A 19,309-nucleotide genomic window follows, 5' to 3' on the forward strand; every position below is an offset into this window, starting at 1 on the left:
CTCGCGAGATGGGGGACGTGACGTCATGGCGCCGGAAGGGGCGGGGCTCGCGGAGCGCGGGAACTGAAGATTCCCCTCAGCGACGGTCCGGTACTTTCAACGTACACGCAGTGAGTGAATACCACGACTAATACTACACACAGTGAATACTACTACTACACAGTGAATACTACTACTATACAGTGAATACTACACATACAGTGAATACTAATACTGCACAGTGAATACTACTACTACACGGTGAATACTACTACTACACGGTGAATACTACTACTAATACGACACACGGAATAATACTACACAGTGAATACTACTAATACTACACACAGTGGATACTAATACTACACACAGTGAATACTACTACTAATACTATACACAGTGAATACTACACAGTGAATACTACGACTAATACTACACAGTGAATACTACTACACATTGAATACTACTAATACAACACAGTGAATAATATTAATACTACACACAGTGAATACTACTACACAGTGAATACTACACACAGTGACTACTACTACACACAGCTTCATTATTACACACTGACTACTGTCACTACACACAATGGCTACTATCACCACACACAGTGAATACTACTGTCACTACACACAGTGAATACTATTGTCACTACACACAGTCAATACTACTGTCACTACACACAGTCAATACTACTGTCACTACACATAGTGAATACTATTGTCACTATACACAGTCAATACTACTGTCACTACACACAGTCAATACTACTGTCAGTACGCACAGTGAATACTACTGTCACTACACACAGTGAATACTACTATCACTACACACAGTCAATACTACTGTCACTACACACAGTCAATACTACTGTCACTACACACAGTGAATACTACTATCACTACACACAGTCAATACTACTGTCACTACACACAGTCAATACTACAATCACTACACACAGTGAATACTACTATCACTACACACAGTGAATACTATTGTCACTACACACAGTGAATACTATTGTCACTACACACAGTGCATACTATTGTCACTACACACAGTCAATACTATTGTCACTACACACAGTGAATACTACTATCACTACACACAGTGAATACTATTGTCACTACACACAGTGAATACTACTATCACTACACACAGTGAATACTATTGTCACTACACACAGTGAATACTACTATCACTACACACAGTGAATACTACTGTCACTACACACAGTGAATACTACTATCACTACACACAGTGAATACTACTGTCACTACACACAGTGAATACTGCTGTCACTACACACAGTGAATACTACTGTCACTACACACAGTGAATACTACTGTCACTACACACAGTGAATACTATTGTCACTACACACAGTGAATACTATTGTCACTACACACAGTGAATACTACTATCACTACACACAGTGAATACTATTGTCACTACACACAGTCAATACTACTGTCACTACACACAGTCAATACTACTGTCACTACACACAGTGAATACTACTGTCACTACACACAGTGAATACTATTGTCACTACACACAGTGAATACTATTGTCACTACACACAATCAATACTACTGTCACTACACACAGTCAATACTACTGTCACTACACACAGTCAATACTACTGTCACTACACACAGTGAATACTATTGTCACTACACACAGTGAATACTGCTGTCACTACACACAGTCAATACTACTATCACTACACACAGTGAATACTACTGTCACTACACACAGTCAATACTACTGTCACTACACACAGTCAATACTATTGTCACTACACACAGTGAATACTACTGTCACTACACACAGTGAATACTACTATCACTACACACAGTCAATACTACTGTCACTACACACAGTGAATACTACTGTCACTACACACAGTCAATACTGCTGTCACTACACACAGTCAATACTACTGTCACTACACACAGTCAATACTGCTGTCACTACACACAGTCAATACTACTGTCACTACACACAGTCAATACTACTGTCACTACACACAGTCAATACTATTGTCACTACACACAGTCAATACTACTGTCACTACACACAGTCAATACTACTGTCACCACACAGTTACACGATTACACACACAGAGTGGCTACTCAGTGGCATCACTAGGGTTGCTGTCACCCCCCATGGACCTCCTCCCGTACCAGACCATACAGAATCCTTAGTAATGTTTTTTTGTACTAATATTACTCGTAAATCGTAATTCCCGTATATCACAGAACGTAATGGCAATAGTAATGACATAAACAACTAGCAAAATTAAAATTACACCTTTAAATTATAATATCATACGCACAGCCTAAATGTATTTACATAGTTTTATGTGGTTAAAGTGAAAATTCGGTTAGAAAACAATAGAATTCGAGTACAAACGTTTAAGAACTACATCAAAATTATGTTCATTTTAACATAAACCTTTACCGTTACATGAGATACATTAATGGATTAGGTTTGCATAATCAATAACAGCCCAAATAATGTAGAAGTTGTAGACAAATGCATATGGAAATATACTCATAAATGAAATAATACCAAAACAATAAACAGGAACAAATACACGAGCATTTCAGCAATTAGTGAACATCTCAACTCAATCAGAACTTTCCTTTCCTGATCTTCAAAGCTGCGAACTACATCGAAATCAATGCCTTTCGCCAACTCACTTTCAATTGATAATATCGCAATATCGGAAAGCCTTGACTGTCCCATGGTAGATTGCAAATAGTTATTTATAAGTTTCAGCTTTGAAAAGCTCCTCTCACATGAAGCCACAGTTACACAGATCGTCAGAAAATTTTTTAGGCTTAGTGAAAGGGTTGGGAGAGATTCTATGAAGTCCCATTTAGCTATGAATGTCAAAACGTCTAATTTTGCCCAATCTTTGGCTTCCAGATCATTCTCTGCTGCTTTCAGGTGCCTTCTCAGCCTTGGTATTTCTATTAAAAGCTCACTCTCGAATACCTCATCATAGAAATTGGTCAATTTTGGAATGGACTCCTTTAACTCTTCTTCAGTGGCAGATATGCGGCTCTTTGCTTGAACAGCCTCAAACGTGGCTGCTACTTCCTTGATGGCTCTTGATCTGATCTGGAGTTCAGAATGAAAGAGATCAATGCACTCAAGCATCACCCTGTTATTTTCTTCTTGCAGAGTGAGTCCAGCATCGCTTGCTTGCTCCCCTGCCATCCTCTTCTTGAACCTGGCTCTTTTCTCTACTGAAATTCCATATTCGTCTGATTTTAAAAGCGCCTGCTCAACTGCATGCTCCACGAGGTGACTGCGCTGCTCGTGCAGAAAAAGTCTTAGCGCCTCGAGCTTTGTGACGACCGTGTCGAGAGTTAAGCCCTTAGTCTGCAGGTACTGCTGTGGAAGATTAACGTTCTCAAGTACATCACACCAGAAGTACAGGTAGCACATAAAAGTTAAATCACAGACAGCAGGCAAAAGACTTTGTGCTGCTCCTCTCATGTCCAAATTTTCATGTGGATCACAAAGAGCTTGAATCGCCGCCACAAACTTATCGAACTTTTCTTTAACTGGCTTAACTGCAGCATGATGAGCACTCCATTGTGTTGTTGATAGCCTTTTCACTGACACTCCAGTACGGTCAATGAACACATCCCATCAATGGGTGGAAGCAGCATAGAAATAAAACATTGTCTCAAGAATTCCAAAAAATGTCACACACGATGCATTTTCAGCAAAAGAGTGCTGACCGCACAAGTTAAACGAATGGTCCACGCATCCATTAAAAATTGCTTTCTTGTTCTTTCCCCTAAGAATGGCTTGTACACTTCCATGGATTCCAGCCATAGTGGCAGCCTTATCGTAACCTTGAGCGCGGCACATCATTATGTCCTGTCCATTATGTCCAGTCCATCACATTCCAGTTTTTTTAAGAATGTCAGAATTGAGGTCAGCAGCTTTTTCCCCTTTAAAGGGAAAAATCCTAGAAATACTTCTTTCACTTCAACTTTCCTATTGTTGATGTTTACATATCTGATCACTTCGAACATCTGGTCATATGTCCGGTGTGCTGTCGAACATGATCCCAAAGTACTTCTCAGACTCTATGTCCATGACAAGCTTCTCCTTCACATGGTTTGCCAGGGCACTTATAAAGTCATTCTGAGTTTTTGGTGCAAGATAAGAGACTGATAGTTTAAGTTTGCATGCGCTCCGCTTTAATCTCATTAGGTGCTCTTTAGGACTGGATCATATTTTTAAAGCATCTCCACCATCTCAAGAAGGTTCCCTTTATGCAATAAAGATTAATCTTCCTTGTGGCCACGGAATGCCAGATTCTGCTTGGCAATCTGTGCAAGATGTCCCTCCACTTTTTCTTCTCCATTTCCATTAAAGCAATAGTTTCGGCATTAATGGTTTTGTGCATCCTCAGTCCTGCTGCCAATGTTTTCCACTTTTCAAGCCAACGCAGGTGCTCTTCGGATCTCTCATGGTTATGCACGTTCGGGCTCAGTTTTCCACCACTTCTGAAACCCAGTCACGGAGTTGGATGTATCTGTAGCACTAACGACAAATAGTCGGCAGCAAAACAGTATCAATTCTTGCTGAAAAGTGAGTAAACCATCCATGACTGCAGAATTTTCTCGCCATTTGGCATCACCTTGTAAAACCACTCTTTTAAAGCTGGCGCACATCTTTGCTTGTGCATCTTGCCTTGCCTTGCCTTCTGGAAAGAAACACTTCCCCTTTTTATGATTTCACCCAGAAAATGATCTGGAACCGGTATCTCCCAGAAAGAAACATCACGTAAATTTGCAAATATTTCTCCTTAACATTACTCATCTCACTTTCAACACTCTCTTCTGCTTCAAATTCTTCCATTTCCACTCCTTACTCTTCTGCTTCAAATTCTGACATTTCCACTCCTTGCTCTTCTGCTTCTAGTTCTACCATTTCCACTCCTTGCTGTTCTGCAGAATGCATGCTAGCATTATAAGAATCAGCTTTATCAATTGGAGACTGACGAGCAGTGTCTTTTGATGAACCCTGACCATCATCCGGTCTTTTGACATTGAAGCATGGATTTAGCAAGTGTTTTGAGTGATTTGATTCTTGCCTCTTTTGCTATGCTTTGCTGGCATCCACTTAGCCTTATTGATTTATGCACTCCATGTGGCATGATAGAATATCCCTGCACAATAAATAAACTCCTTAAAAAGTTAAAAAAAAACAACGGTTTTATAAACAACTTCATTTAACTCACGGTCGAAAAGTACGTCAATGATGCAGCGCCTGCTTCCACATCAACGCTTACTTGAATTAATTGATTACTTCCGTAACTGGTTCACACGGAGCAGGCGATTCGAGAGTTTAGGGACCGCAGCATTTTTAACCTACACAAATATATATAAATAATAAGGCGTCCATACAAAATGAAAATTGCTTTAAAGTAGCAAATTAATTGATTAATTGATTTTGATACAGGCATGCATTGTCACCGGATCTGAGTACGTGTGCAAAATTTGGAATTGATTGGACAACAAGAAGTAGACTAAATTTTGATTACAAGATTTGACCACGATACAGGAATCAAGTTAAGTAAAACCGTTGAAAAAGGCAAATTATCAATATTTGAAAAACAACTATTAGAAAATGTAAAATGTAAGACAGTAATGTTTAAAAAACATTTTTTTAAATGCTAAAATAAAAAAAAACTGAAATTAAGATTTAAGTTTTATTTCTAAACATGTAAAAATATGCCTCTGTGTCGTGGCCTTAAATAGAGAGAGAGGGGCATTGGGTCTCTGTCTATGTTGTGTGTCTCTCTCTGTGTGTCTCTGTGTTGTCTCTCTCTGCTTGTGTGTCTGTCTGTGTGTCTCCATGTCTGTGTTTTGTCTCTCTCTCAAATTTAGTTCTACCTGATGACGATTGCTTGTGTTGCAATCGAAACGTCGTATTCTATTATTTATTTAGTTTTCTTTCTACGTGACTTCACCGAAAGAACCAAAGAGTAATACAGATATTTTTCAATAACGGTTACTGACTGTACCGACCACTTTGGGTGGGGGGGGGGGGAAGTCAACAGTGGTTGTCCAATGAATGCACTCGTCCCCTCCATCGGAATGTGTAAATTCCACCACTGGCTCAGGAATATAAACAGATGAGCACCACTGCATCAGTGCTCAGTTTGAGCCGGGAATTTGAGTTGTAGTTCAGTCTTCTCTATGTTCCCAGGTGTGGTCTGGGCTGGCAGGTGACGACGGCCAGTATACTGAGTTCAATCCCCTTCGTCTCTCGCGTGGCATGTTACAGAGACGCTTGGTAACAGGCAAGTTGAATGCAGCACACAGAAAGGTTGTACAACGGTGCCCAGAGAAGTGTTGTGGGATGTGTCAATGATTGCAGTACAGGGTGACCTAAACTACAAAAGGTTAAAGTGACGAGTAGAATAATAAGTTACATGTCATTGGTAAACTAAGTTTTGGACCATCCGTTACTGTAAAGGGTGGGGTAATAAAATATAAATGAATTAAAATGAATCAATGCATTTTCAAGGATTTGTATTATATACCGTAATGCCTTCATGAATTGTACACTGTGGTACTTATACGTATGGGTTTGGCCGTGCATTGTTTACAATGTGCTCTCGTGAAATCTTCAACTTATTTTGCAGACCCACCAAATGGAGCATTTATCAGAGATTAATGATTTGTACACCAACTAATCGTCCTCATTGCTGCATTCGTCATTGTAAGTCTCCATCCACTGCTGGAGGAGGGCCATCTCCATTGGCGCCCAGGTTGCCACCGCCGCCGCACCATCGCGACCACACCACCCGCTCTCGCTTCTGCGTTTGTTCGCCGCTTTGACATCCAGCACCATGGAGGACTCGGGCAAGAAAACTCCGCTGCCCGTGCCGACGTTCTTCGCCGAAGCAGAGCGTCGAATGTTCCTGGAGAAGCGTCTCGGGCGCACGCCGGTGGCGCCGCCGCGACCGCCCACGAAGAGCTCGTCAACGCTGCGGCGCTGCTTGAACAAGACGGGGGACTCCGAGGACGGCGGGGCCACGACGGTGCCGCGCCACTGGAGCTCGCAGCGGCCGCACTCCGTATCGTTCCACAGCTTAGAGAACTCGCTGCTGCGAAGCCGCATCTACGACAAAAGCCGCAGCGAGGTCACCTACTTTGCGCAGTGCTTCGAGGTGCGTTTTCGCCAATCGCGATACTGCTGTTGCACCGTCGTCATCATCATCATCATTGGTGTTATTTGCTTTGCAAAGGCACGTAGGTTGGAGAATGTCACAGTGCACCGCACTGCCAATTGTAAAGCCAAATGAGATAAAAAAAAATGAATAGTCATTACAGTAACCAAAACCTGCTTTCCATATTGCAAGATGCTCCGGAAAGTGTGAATACAGTTATTCCAATCTGCTCAAAGACACGCTATCAGATTGTAGGATGCACCTCCTAAGTTGGCTTAAAAATACAGGTGGAAAAAGTGTACTTTATAACCCAGAGAATATAGTAACAACAAAACTATATATATGTTGACTTTATAACCAGGTTAGTGATTTATGCATTTGACCAGGCACCCTAGTATGTTGACGGTATGGGTGATTTTCCAAAAGCCAATCTAGAAGCAAACCATACTATGCTGTCCTCACACGACATCTGAATCTTGCTTGAGGCCAAGGAGGGCCAGCGGCAGGCCTAATTATGTATTGTATTCGTGCATGCGATGTCAGTAAGTACATTGTGAAGACACATGATCACCGTGTCATTTACACGTGTCTCGACTCGTATGTACTGTACCTTGTGGCACGGCTCGGCTCGGCTCGGCTTCTGCAGTGGAAAACCAACCTGGTGCTTTCTGAGCCACGCCAGGCTGGCTCGGCACGACCCCATCGTTGCTCGGTTACATGGCGGAAGCGAGGCATTAGGTGGCTAATTGTGGCTGCCGCTGTTATTGCGCGTGTGTGGTTGAGCCTGGCGGATAGCCATGGGGGTCTCTCCGGCCCCCCCACCTACCCACTCTGTTCCTGCCAGGTCCTGGAACGGATCGGCCTGGGCTCGTTCGGGGAAGTATTCAAGGTGCGCAGCTGGGAGGACAGCCGCATGTACGCGGTGAAGCGGTGTCGCGAGCCGTTCCGTGGCGAGCGCGACCGCGAGCGCAAGCTGGAGGAGGTGGCCAAGCACGAGCGCCTGGAGCCGCACCCTAACTGCGTGCGCTTTGTGCGCGCCTGGGAGGAAAAGCAGCACCTCTACATCCAGGTGCTGCCCCTGGGCGATAATCTGACCCCCGTGGAATTCTGAACGCGGGGTTAGAATGCTTTTCCGTATTTTAACCCACCTCGCCGTGGTAGTCTGGTAGTCTTATCCCACTAGCAAATTCGGGCATTTCATCTTTTCTCATGGTGCTGGGGAGTTATTGCCTATTAGTTTATATTCCTTATCATCGACAAAAGTCAACAATCAGCCGATTGTAAAAGCAGGTCCACGCCCGAGCGATCCATTGCGTGCAAACGAGTTTCCTCGTCGCTGAGGTGTCGACTCGGCTTGAGACACATCCGAAGTCGCATCACGTTTTATTTACTGCCCCTCCGCAGACGGAGCTGTGCGCGATGAACCTGCAGCAGTACTGCGAGGAGGTGTGCGGCGGGCGGCTGAGCGAATGCGAAGTGTGGGCCGTGGCCGTGGACCTCCTGCTGGGTCTGCAGCACCTCCACCGGGGAGGCCTCGTGCACCTCGACGTGAAGCCGGCCAACGTGTTCCTGAGCACGACACCACCGCCGCGCCGCTACAAGCTCGGCGACTTCGGACTCGTCGTCGACCTGCAGCGGGTGAGGGGGAGGCGACATCGTTTAGTGGCTGTGCAGGCAGCGCAACTGCACCGAGGGGAGCTGACGGGGGTGGGACGGGGGGGGGTGGGCGGGCAGGGAGGGCGGCAGGCCCGCAGGTCAGAGGTCTGGAAGTAGGTTTGACAAAAGGTTCATGACATTACTTTCTAACATTTTGTTTATTCCGCCTGGTGCGGTTAAAGCGGTGATGTTTTACGGTACGACGCTGTGCGTTGCCAGGGTGACCACGCCGAAGCACAGGAGGGAGACCCCCGGTACCTGGCACCAGAGCTCCTGCAGGGACATTTCAGCAAGGTGGCCGACATCTTCAGGTATCCGACACGCACCTGAGCGAACGGTGCGGGGGGGCCATGGGTGCAAAGGGAGATGTATCGCGTGTGTGGTGTGTTATGCCATTTCATTGCTAATGCTGTTCGAATTCATAGTACGGGGTGACCACGCAGTTGGTTTATTTACTGAGTGAAAGTGTAACTTGTAATTTCCCAGTTTTGACAATCAGCCCCTGCCTCCACCGTACCAAGCTGGCCCGGCGCATCTCAGGAGGCACCAGGTTGTTTTTCCACTGCAGAAGCCGAGCCGCGCCGCTGACTTTGCACGCAGTGAACGAGTCGATGCGCATGTAGATGAAGCGGTAACGCTGCGCCCTCGCGGTCTGCTGAATGATTTTACACACCCATTGAACACGTCGTTAGCTCTGTCCCTGCTTGGCACCGGTGAGGCTAGAGTTTCACAGTTTAGTTCTGGTTTGTTTTGGCAAATAGCGAGTGTAAATCTACCCATAGCGTGAGGGTCTCATGCTGGCTCGGCTCAGACGTGCCAGTGAAAATGAGTCTTGGCCCCTGGTGGCGGTGTTGTGTGCGCAGTGCAGGTATGACTTTGTTGGAGGTGGCCTGTAACCTGCAGCTACCCACCGGTGGCGAGGGCTGGCAGCACTTGCGGCAAGGCTTCCTGCCCGATGACTTCATCGCAGGTACAGCACAAGGGTGTATGGGTGGCGCTGCCACTCGGCAGATGAGCGAGGTGAAGACGATTGCGAGCGGTGCCTGATGTGTTTGCGAGCTGTCCCGTCTGTTGCTCTGCATGATGTCCGACGTTTCGCTCTCTGCCGGGAGAAAACAGCACACTTGCGATGACCTATGCAGTAGAATCTCAAAGGTGTTTGTGGCGTGTTGAGTATTTTTTTTTCACGCAACCTTTCGCCACGCAACTCGTGAAGATGCCCACGCCCGTGAGAGAACACGTGACCGAAACTGGAAGACCACACTCAGAAGCGGAACGTTTTCTAATTTTCTGAGGGACTCGCTATGCCCTTGGGCCTGACTAGGTCTGTCAGAGGATCTGGTCAGCAGTATACGGGCAATGCTGGAGCCGGATCCGGGCCGCCGAGCCTCCGTGGAAGAGCTGTTGGCGCGACCAGAGATGCGCCGGGCCGCCCGCCAGCGTCGCCTCCACTTGGCCTCCCAAGCCACCTGGTGTCATCTCTTCACCGCCGTGCAGGTTTCACCCTGGCCCGCCCCATGACACACAGCGTCGACGAACCTTACCTCCCGCCACCAACTAACGTCACCGGTGCATTTGTAATCATCATCAGGTGTGAAAACCACAGGTGTGGAGTCGAAACGTCGTGAGAATTGTATTGTTTTATATATTTAATATTTTATTGTTTTCCTTCTACGTGACTTTACCGAAATAACCAAGAATATGAATCCCTGCAGTCACGAAAGCTTTGAATCAAAATTTATTTGGCTGCTGTAAATTTCCACGTGATAAGCCACTTTGTTGAGCTATCATTTGTGGCCAGGTCGCTTCTGAAAAAGAGCTACATAGCTCAGTGGGCCTTACCTGGTGAAATAAAAATAGTTTATAGTTTCAATAGTTTTACTGAGACTGCCCTCCAGCAACAACCTCCTCCTTTCTGCTATCCACAGTTTCCACACCAGCCTGGTTATTCATGACTGCACTGTTGCCTTTGACACCATTGACCGCTGCATAGTAGTTAAGAACAGCTTCGGACTATGTTGGTGTGTCCAGCTTACTCTCACACTTCTGCTCACACATGTGGTACTTCCTCCTTTGTGTCTCAGTAGCCTCGCCTTCTCTTGTTCGTTAGTTCTACTTGTGCACCTTCACTTTTAATTATCTTTAACTTGTAGTGGTTTTAAATTCTTATTGTGAGTTGGGGAGCTCTATCCGAAGTAACCGTGAGTCCAAAAACACGATGCTTAATATGCCGAGACTAAGAATCCCATTCCTCTACGACTCTCAACCCTGCCGCGACAAGAGAAATCGTTTCCACTACATACAAGCGTTGCACTTTCACGACATTAAACACATAGCATGACCATATAAAGTTACAAAGCACATATGATCATTTATCACACAGTACTTTTCAAACCATGCATTGTATCACAAGACCACAGAAAACCCAGATGACTCGTTTTTCTTATGCAGACATGTCCGAGTAAAAGGAGGGCAACTCTGAATTTCCCAAGTGCAGAAGGATGCCGACACAGCATGGGTCACTCAACCATCTTTGCAGGCCCCCGAGTGTTAGCCGAGTGTGCGTAGGTCTTCCGAAGATACCCTGGTTTCCTCCCACATTCAATACGCTCCTTCAACTTGAATAGGCTAAACGTGGCATCGTAGGACCCTCCTGACAAAAAAAACGATTGAAAACTAAAACTGCCGTCATTGTGTGCTTGACTCTCGTGTCTCCGTGCAGGCAGTCTGGTCTGTGCTGGCAGGCGTGTGCAACAAGATTATGGCGTGTCTCGGCCACTTGGCTGCCTTTGCCGTGCCCTGGCCCCTGAGCTCCTCCTCCCCCGTCACGCCCCCCATGTCTTCGTCGTCGCGAGTGTCTGCCTCTGCGAGCGACGGAGACGGTGACGGCGACAACTCCAGTGGCAGCAGACGCGATTTAAGCCCCGACTGGGACCGCAGCCTCAGCCTGAGCGACGACGCGTTCATGCCCTTGCCAACCGGTGACCCCATGCCCTCTGCCTCGAAGTCACTGTACAGGTATTTGTGCCACAAAAAATATTGTTTCTATACTCTTTCGTTCTTTCGGTAAAGTCACGTAGATAGAAAATAATTAATAGAACGTCGTGATCTATTAATAATTTTCTATCTACGTGACTTTTCCAAAAGATCCAAAGAGTATGAATTCCTGCAGTCACGAAAGCTTCGAATCAAGATTGAATATTGTTTCTGTTATTTTTATGCTTGTTTACCCAGGAAAGCCTCACTGAGTCTCAGTACTTTTTTTGAAGGCTCTTGCCAAGTTTAAGCAATGTGGGGGGGGGCACGATGTTGTTGTGTGTAACCCCAATTGAGTAATTTGCAGGGAATTTTCTGAAATTGGTACATTTGGCCATTACCAGTTACATTTCTTTTAGCTATGGAAGGAAACTCGAGAACCCGGAGGAAACCCATGCAGAACATGGGGAGAACGTACAAACCATCTTTGCTGTAAAGCACAGGTGTTACCACTGCACAAACCATGCCACCTAAAAGTTTTCCACGAATAAATGTCCAAACTTCTTCACTGGGGCACGGTCTTAACGTGGCGGCGCAGCCTGCGAGCCATGTAAACCCTGAGCAGCTGTCCTGGATCGGGGCACCCGTACCAGGCGGGTTACTCTGCGTGGGGCGACAACACAGCCTAGCCACTTGTTGCAGTGGTCGTTCGCCAATTGTTGCAGAGTTTCTCATCTGGTCGGCCACCCTGATTAATTACTGTGGGTGCATTAACCGTAAAATATTACATGCAGTCTGCTTCACAGTGGATGGTAAAGGTTCCCTGACGTCATTCGGAACAAGTATACCATTGTGTGCCGGCGTCATGGTCCAAATTTGCCCATTTCGAAACATTTATCACAGCTCGGGAGGGATTATACATAGCAACTGTGAAGCCACTGCAGACTGTAAAACACAGCAGATTATGATTATTATTGATGGAACAATTAACCCATTAAATATAAGTTTTTAAAGTAATAAGTAAAACAAATATTTTCAATAATTGATTCCATGAAAATAAATAAATAATATTTTTGCATTTTCTATTAATCTACAGCAAGATGTTGGAAACTCGCCCGGTGTGATGTGGGAAAGGCAGTGATGATGACGTCATCCACTCCCAGCCATCGGCCTTGCACCTGGAACCATTTATTATGCTAATGATATGCAGATCGTGTGCTTAATAACACTGGTCTACAGTCAAAATGCTTCCGAAATAAATGTCGTCCAACTGTACTAATTCTGGGTCACTGAGAATGAAAATGATGCTTAAAATTGTTGATTGGCTCTAGTTTTCAAGATGTGCTACTGGGTCAGTATATACGACCCTTGATTTGGGAATGGCGGAGGATAAGTGAGTTATAAAGGGAAGAGATCTCAATTTAAACCAGAAATGACTAAAATACATATTTGACTGGATCTATGAATAACTCTATTGCTGGGTTTGGACAGTACTTGCTTTTTGAGCAAAACAATGAATGATGCAATCTGAACCTGGTATTGCATCATACATGATATTAATTGCATCATGTAATTCCTAGAAGTCATGGATGATGCAATCATAACTAGGCTTACATCCCTCTGATGAACAAATTGCCTTATATAAGCTCTAGAAATCATACAGTGTCGTGCTCTCTTATCTGTCAGTGTTTGATTTTGCAAAGGGACACATTTTTGTTTAGCCAAAGTGAGCAGAGATGCCTCGTACTTGTGTGAACAAAGCAGATAACTTCTGCTATGTTTGTGGTGAAGTGACTTTTGCATCACAAAAGTGCAGTATAACCACTGGTTAAGATAGCCTATCACCTTTATTTTGGCTGCAAAATTGCCCAGTACCCCACGGAGAAGGACTGCCAGTTCCTGATGCACCAGAATAATTCTCACTTGAGTCAGACGAGATAAAGGATGAAACTTGTGGTCCTGAACCATCAAGGTCACGTGACCAAGATTTTCTCCCATCCTCCTCCTCTGAACCCCATATCATAACACAATGTGAACTGAAAGACCTTGTTAGGGATTTGGAACTACCAGAAAGTAAGGCAGAGCTGTTGGGCTCCAGACTGCAGCAGCGGAATCTCCTGGCAGGTGATGTTAGGGTTTCCATGTTCCATGACCGTCAAAAGGATTTTGTCCTATTAATGGAAGGTGATCTTGTAGCCTGCAACAACATCGATGGTATCATGGCAGCTCTCAACATCGTTCATGATCCAGATGAGTGGAGACTGTTCATTGATTCATCGAAGATGAGCCTTAAAGCTGTTTTGCTTCATAATGGCAATGTTTTGCCATCAATTCCAGTTGGTTATGCAGTCCATATGAAGGAAACCTATGACAACATGAAACAACCTTTGAGGTGCATAAACTATGACCAACATTAGTGGCAGCTTTGTGGCGATTTGAAGGTTGTTGCTCTCTTGCTTGGTCTGCAGACTGGATACACAAAGTACTGCTATTTTCTCTGTGAATGGGATAGTCGTGCGAGAGATTCCCACTACATAAAGACAGATTGGCCACTCCGACAGTAATTGGAGTCTGGGAGGAAAAGTGGTCAGCATCAAGGAAGATTTTGTTACTACCCTTACACATCAAGCTGGGTCTGATGAAAGATTCGTGAACTTCTTCGAGATGATGCATTTGACAGTGCACTGCGTGGCAAGGAAAAGACAGCATGGAAAACCTTCCAGCTAGTGGCAACACATTTTCTCGGACACAACAAGGCAGACAACGACAGCGAGTTGGTGGAAAACCTCCTCAAGGCATACAAAAGCCTTGGTTGCAACATGTCACTAAAGATACATTTTTTGCACTCATCTTTATTTTTTCCAACTGAACTGCGGAGAAGTGAGCGACGAGCATAGCAAGCGATTTCACTAGGACATTGTAACAATGGAGAAACGCTATCAGGGCAAATGGAGCCCATTAATGTTTGCAGACTATTGCTGGACAGTGACAAGAGATGCGCCATTTAATGAATACAAGGACTAAAGTATGTACTTGTATATACGTAATAGTTTTTTGCCTTTTGATGTTTTTTTTTTATGTTACCCTTTTGCTGATTCTTAAAGTGTTACATGAACAGGACAGGTGACATGTTATCATGTAAAGCAACCATAAACACATGAAAAGACCTAGGTTTACAATTTATGAGTAAAACTCTACTATCTACACAATATACATAGACGTAAAATGTATAAACTTAAACATCTTGGGAACAGTAGTCAATCAGTTGTTTTAATTATCATATTTGAATTCAGCACATCAAAATCCATAACAAACAGCACATTTCATCCCTGAAGCAGACGACGTCTAAAAAATTGTAGACCATTGTAATCGCTTTCATTGAGTGGCACAATAATTGATTGGTTGATTGATAACTTCGATAGCCTATGTGGCAGCCCTGGTTCCCTTGAGCGACGCGATTTGTGGCACCCATTCCCAGCGCGTCGCCCGTGACGAGACCTCGGACTCAGGTGGCCACCACATCCACCCCGCGCAACCGCTCGCCCGAGCCGCTCAACCGCAGCGCCCGCAGGTAAGGCACCACTCCGCTCAGCGTGGCTCCCAAGTATTAAAGTTTTATTCACCCCCAGCAACAGACACCTACATATCGAAACAGACCAGCGCAGTCGCCAATAACAACACTGTGTGTGTGGCCTTAAAAATAAAAAGCATACTATTGGTTACGTTCTGGGCAATGGTCCTTCTTCATAGCGCACTTAGAGAAGCCAAATAGTTAAGAGTGAGACGGACAAATATAATCAGTATGTAATATATAATTATGTATATTCATGAATATAAATAAGGTCAGCGATTGACGGTTGATTTAAAAGAGCACACATTGTAATTAGGAGGGAAGATATGTTGTGGGTAATGAATGGATGAGTCTTGTAGTTATAGGAGTGATTGCCTCTTAATCTTGAACAACTGGACTGTAATAAAATAATATTGACAGTGACATCAGCACTCACAGCATCATTGATCTTCAGTTAAACCTTTAAACTTCAGCAAGTATTTATCTTATTTAACTTGGCAGGTTATGGAAGCGACCCGTTAAGACAGACGCGTAAACACGTTGTTGCTCGTAAGTCCAGATGGAGCATGGCCACGAACCTCCGCTGTCTCTTGCCTGTCTCCAGCCTCAGTGCGGCTGAAGCAACAGTGGCCGCACAGGCCAGCCCCAACATCAGCCTCATCCTGCAGCCTGCGTGTGCCAACGAGGAGGAGGATAAGGGGGGGAGGAGGAGGAGCAAGGGACGCAGCCCGGGTGGATCGGTGCTGCGAAGGGTTCTCCACTTCGGATCGGGCCTCTCCAGCGCCTCGGCGCGAGCCTCCCGCGAGCGCGACTGGCTTGACAGCAGCGGCGCCGATGCCGTGAGCAACGCCCACGACGGAAATGGGGACCACACGGACGACAACGACGAGGAGGAGATGATGCTGAGGTCCTTCAAACCGTGCAGCCTCATCGACGCGCTGAATGAAGTGGACACCGCAAACGCAGACTGAGGCCTGCTCGGATTCGTGCCTTGAGCCGCGCTGTCCGGCCGCCGGCTGTCAGTGTTCGGGAGACGATTTACCGCCACCGTGACCGTTCCTGTGATTCACTTTGGAGCATTCAGGGTGGATTGGTCATTGGCTACGTGCCTTCTTGCATATATCAAAAAGGAACCACAGGAAGGGATCTTCTGCTTTTTGCCATCATTTCACTCCATCCAAGACCCCAGAGTGTTTATTCTTTTTTTATTTTTGTGGGGGTTTTTTGTTGGATGGAGGAGCCACTGATCGGCAGTTGCTGAATGTAATCATCCCCCAGGTGTCCTTGACCGTTTTGTCGACTATTTTTTGATAGGAGTTGTTACCGTGATATCTCCTGCTCACATATGTCGCCATTTCCTTGGCTATGTGAGAAATGGCACAGAGATTAGCACTTCTCTTCTGTTTCACTCTCACTGAATGGTCGGTCTGCGAGACTTAGTCATTTGCTGAACGCTGGTTAGGTTATCCGCTCGTTATTTATAGCGGCTGTGAAAACAACAGTGGCCAAGATGACCGAACAGTGTTGCTGCTGCTAATGACAAAGCGCGACAAGACGGCAATATGGATCGTTTATCGATGCCTGTGGTAAAGAAGAAATTCTAATGATAATTATATTCCCACGTCTGTTATTTAGAGAAATCCACTTCTCAGAAGTCAAGAGCACTGAGAACCCTGAGTTCTAATCCAGGCAGTTTCCTCTGCCTAAACTGGCTTCTCAAGAGTCACAAATTTATTGGTCTCAGTCCGGTCACCAATTACTACACACACCAAATACATGACATTAAATATGGTTCTGCACTTCATTTGGCTGTATGCAAGCTCTGAGACCTAATTTTATTATTAGTTTGGCCATCATGACGTGAACATTATTCGCATATGCAGAGCCAGCGTGCTTTTACTGTGAGGCAAAGTACTGGTACTGTGAGACCAGAGGTTACTTGATGGGATCTCGGAGGTAGCTCTGTGATAATCGCTTCTGTCGGCCGTTCTCGAATACGAACGGTTGCACTCCTCTGCGGGAGATGCGAATGAGGTCCTTGGTTCGTGAGAATGTGACGCCAGTGCCGCAATCGGAGAGAATTGGTGAAAGATTTTTTTTCTTGGGATGAGAATTTGCTCCACCTCCTGAACCCAGACTGCCACGTGCTTTGTTTTGGCTGATCCTATCAGAATTTAACTAAACTCCTTCGCTTGGGCAGCATGTGGTTTTTGTACAAGTGACGTCTCCATGATGTCCGCCGTCTGCAATGACTTGCGTTTCAGGGCTGTGTAGGGATTTTAGGTTGAACGTACTTTGTCCTATGGATTAAGTCCTTCCATCGAGGTGGTTTAATTCCGCGAAGTTCGACGGAATAACGTGGTGCAATAGTTTCAGAGTGCGGTGTTTTTTTTAGTGCAATTTTCTTACTGATTGCTGCTTTAATGTCGCTTTTCCCAAAAAATGTCTGCAGAAACGATGCCCTCCCCCCCGATGCAAGTCACCTTTCACGTTTGATAAACAGCCATTCCCTGACACTACACGAGGGGGCTTTGCCAAAGAAAATTTGTGCCACAGTTGGTGGTGTCATCGATGCGCACGATCTTTTTAATTTGCATTTTCACGTAGGTATTCTTGCGTAACGTTTCTCCAGTTTGTGTTATTATATCCAAGTACGTGTCGCAAATTTCGCACGTTATTTAAAAAGCGGTGAAATTATCGGAAAATCTCACCGTTTTTGTGTTTACGTTTAATCCTTGAGGGCAGTGTATTTATTGTTATTATGAATGTTGTTTTCGTCTTATTCAGGTGCTCTGCGTATACAGAGGGATGGGGGTCAATACGCGTCTCTCAGTCCCGATGAAAATTCGCTCGCATGGGCTTCTCGCCAGGGTGTCATCAAGTGAAAGCTGGGACTGTAAACACTGCTCGGATAATGCAGCCTGGCAGGGGACTCAGCCAATGTAACCTGCACGTGTGTCCCTGTACCAGTACAGTGCCATTCACGTAGTGGCGATAGCGTTTTTGGTCTGCGACGTTTTTCATCCCATTACCCTAGCCGCACAAAATATGCAATTCTAAATTCTCACTGCCTAATTCATCCAAATATGCAATATAATATCCAGTCAATACAAATATCCATAAGCTGGTTATCAGAGGTACGGTTTACTCATGATTCCTAACCAGGGTTAAATACGGTACACTATCACCTTGATTCCAAAAAAACATTGCGATTGCAAACGCTGCTGGGAGCCGCTCTTGGCAAGGTTGTCCGACGTACTTCTTCACGCGGACAGAGAGGGGTGATCAGCAACGTGTCAATATTCATCTCACGGTACTGCCCCTACAGAGGTGTTCGTCATTCACAAACTGACACACTTGTTAAAATACATCTTCGAAGTATTATAAACTGAAGGAAGTGGGCACAGCAAACGCAGACTGTATTATGCATCTATAATGACAGCAGCGAAACATTTTCACCGTCTCAGCAAGTATTTGTCAGGATGCCCTTTTGAACTGTATGATACTGGTGCTTTTGGACTTTTTATATTAGTGTCTGGTGGAAAACTCAGTCTCCAGAATTTACATGGGCTAACACCAACCCTTATTCAACCCCTTATTGAGAATGACCTCCACACTGCTTCCATGATCTCCGCAAAGCAGTTCTGATTCTCTGATCAAGGGTCAGGGCCAAAGGGCTTGGCCTTCACGGGGCGGGAATCATTTAGCGAGGGATTTGCAGAGGCGTCTTGTCCCATGCGGTGAATTTAACATTTGTGCAATGCTTGCGCGTGATTTAGACTGCATGTGCGTCCAGCCAAGGTTGGGTTGGGTTGGAGTGAGATGGGGGGGGGGGGGTAGGATTTACCTTTGTTGATTGTAACGTATGAATGTATGCTATGCGAATAAACAAGCACACTGCCGATGCA

At 45.2% G+C, this 19,309-nt stretch overlaps 1 protein-coding gene across 4 annotated transcripts; it reads left to right on the plus strand.

The window, feature by feature from the left end:
* The first annotated feature begins 20 nt into the window (after positions 1-20).
* On the plus strand, positions 21-19,309 carry LOC116950288 (membrane-associated tyrosine- and threonine-specific cdc2-inhibitory kinase). Of its 4 annotated transcripts, none has more exons than XM_076072484.1 (11): positions 21-110; positions 6,232-6,325; positions 6,671-7,198; positions 8,043-8,267; positions 8,603-8,836; positions 9,074-9,165; positions 9,718-9,824; positions 10,179-10,351; positions 11,577-11,872; positions 15,309-15,401; positions 16,006-19,309. In XM_076072484.1, the coding sequence occupies exons 3-11, from the start codon at positions 6,878-6,880 to the stop codon at positions 16,370-16,372; spliced, it is 1,908 nt and encodes a 635-aa protein (XP_075928599.1). In that variant the 5' UTR covers positions 21-110; positions 6,232-6,325; positions 6,671-6,877; the 3' UTR covers positions 16,373-19,309. The 4 variants fall into 4 exon arrangements, with proteins under 4 accessions (XP_075928599.1, XP_032823882.2, XP_032823881.2 ...); XM_076072485.1 differs by having other exon boundaries at positions 68-260; XM_032967991.2 differs by lacking the exon at positions 6,232-6,325 and having other exon boundaries at positions 22-110.

Source organism: Petromyzon marinus, chromosome 38 (assembly GCF_048934315.1).
Source record: "Petromyzon marinus isolate PM22_M1 ecotype Great Lakes invasive population chromosome 38, UKy_Petmar_22M1.pri1.0, whole genome shotgun sequence".
Classification (NCBI taxonomy): domain Eukaryota; kingdom Metazoa; phylum Chordata; class Hyperoartia; order Petromyzontiformes; family Petromyzontidae; genus Petromyzon; species Petromyzon marinus.

Excerpts from the sequence above, each read along its gene's own strand:
- LOC116950288 (XM_076072484.1), top strand. The coding sequence starts at position 6,878 with ATGGAGGACTCGGGCAAGAAAACTCCGCTGCCCGTGCCGACGTTCTTC. Across the intron at positions 8,268-8,602 it reads AGCAGCACCTCTACATCCAG|ACGGAGCTGTGCGCGATGAA; the intron begins GTGCTGCCCCTG and ends GCCCCTCCGCAG. Across the intron at positions 15,402-16,005 it reads CTCAACCGCAGCGCCCGCAG|CCTCAGTGCGGCTGAAGCAA; the intron begins GTAAGGCACCAC and ends GCCTGTCTCCAG.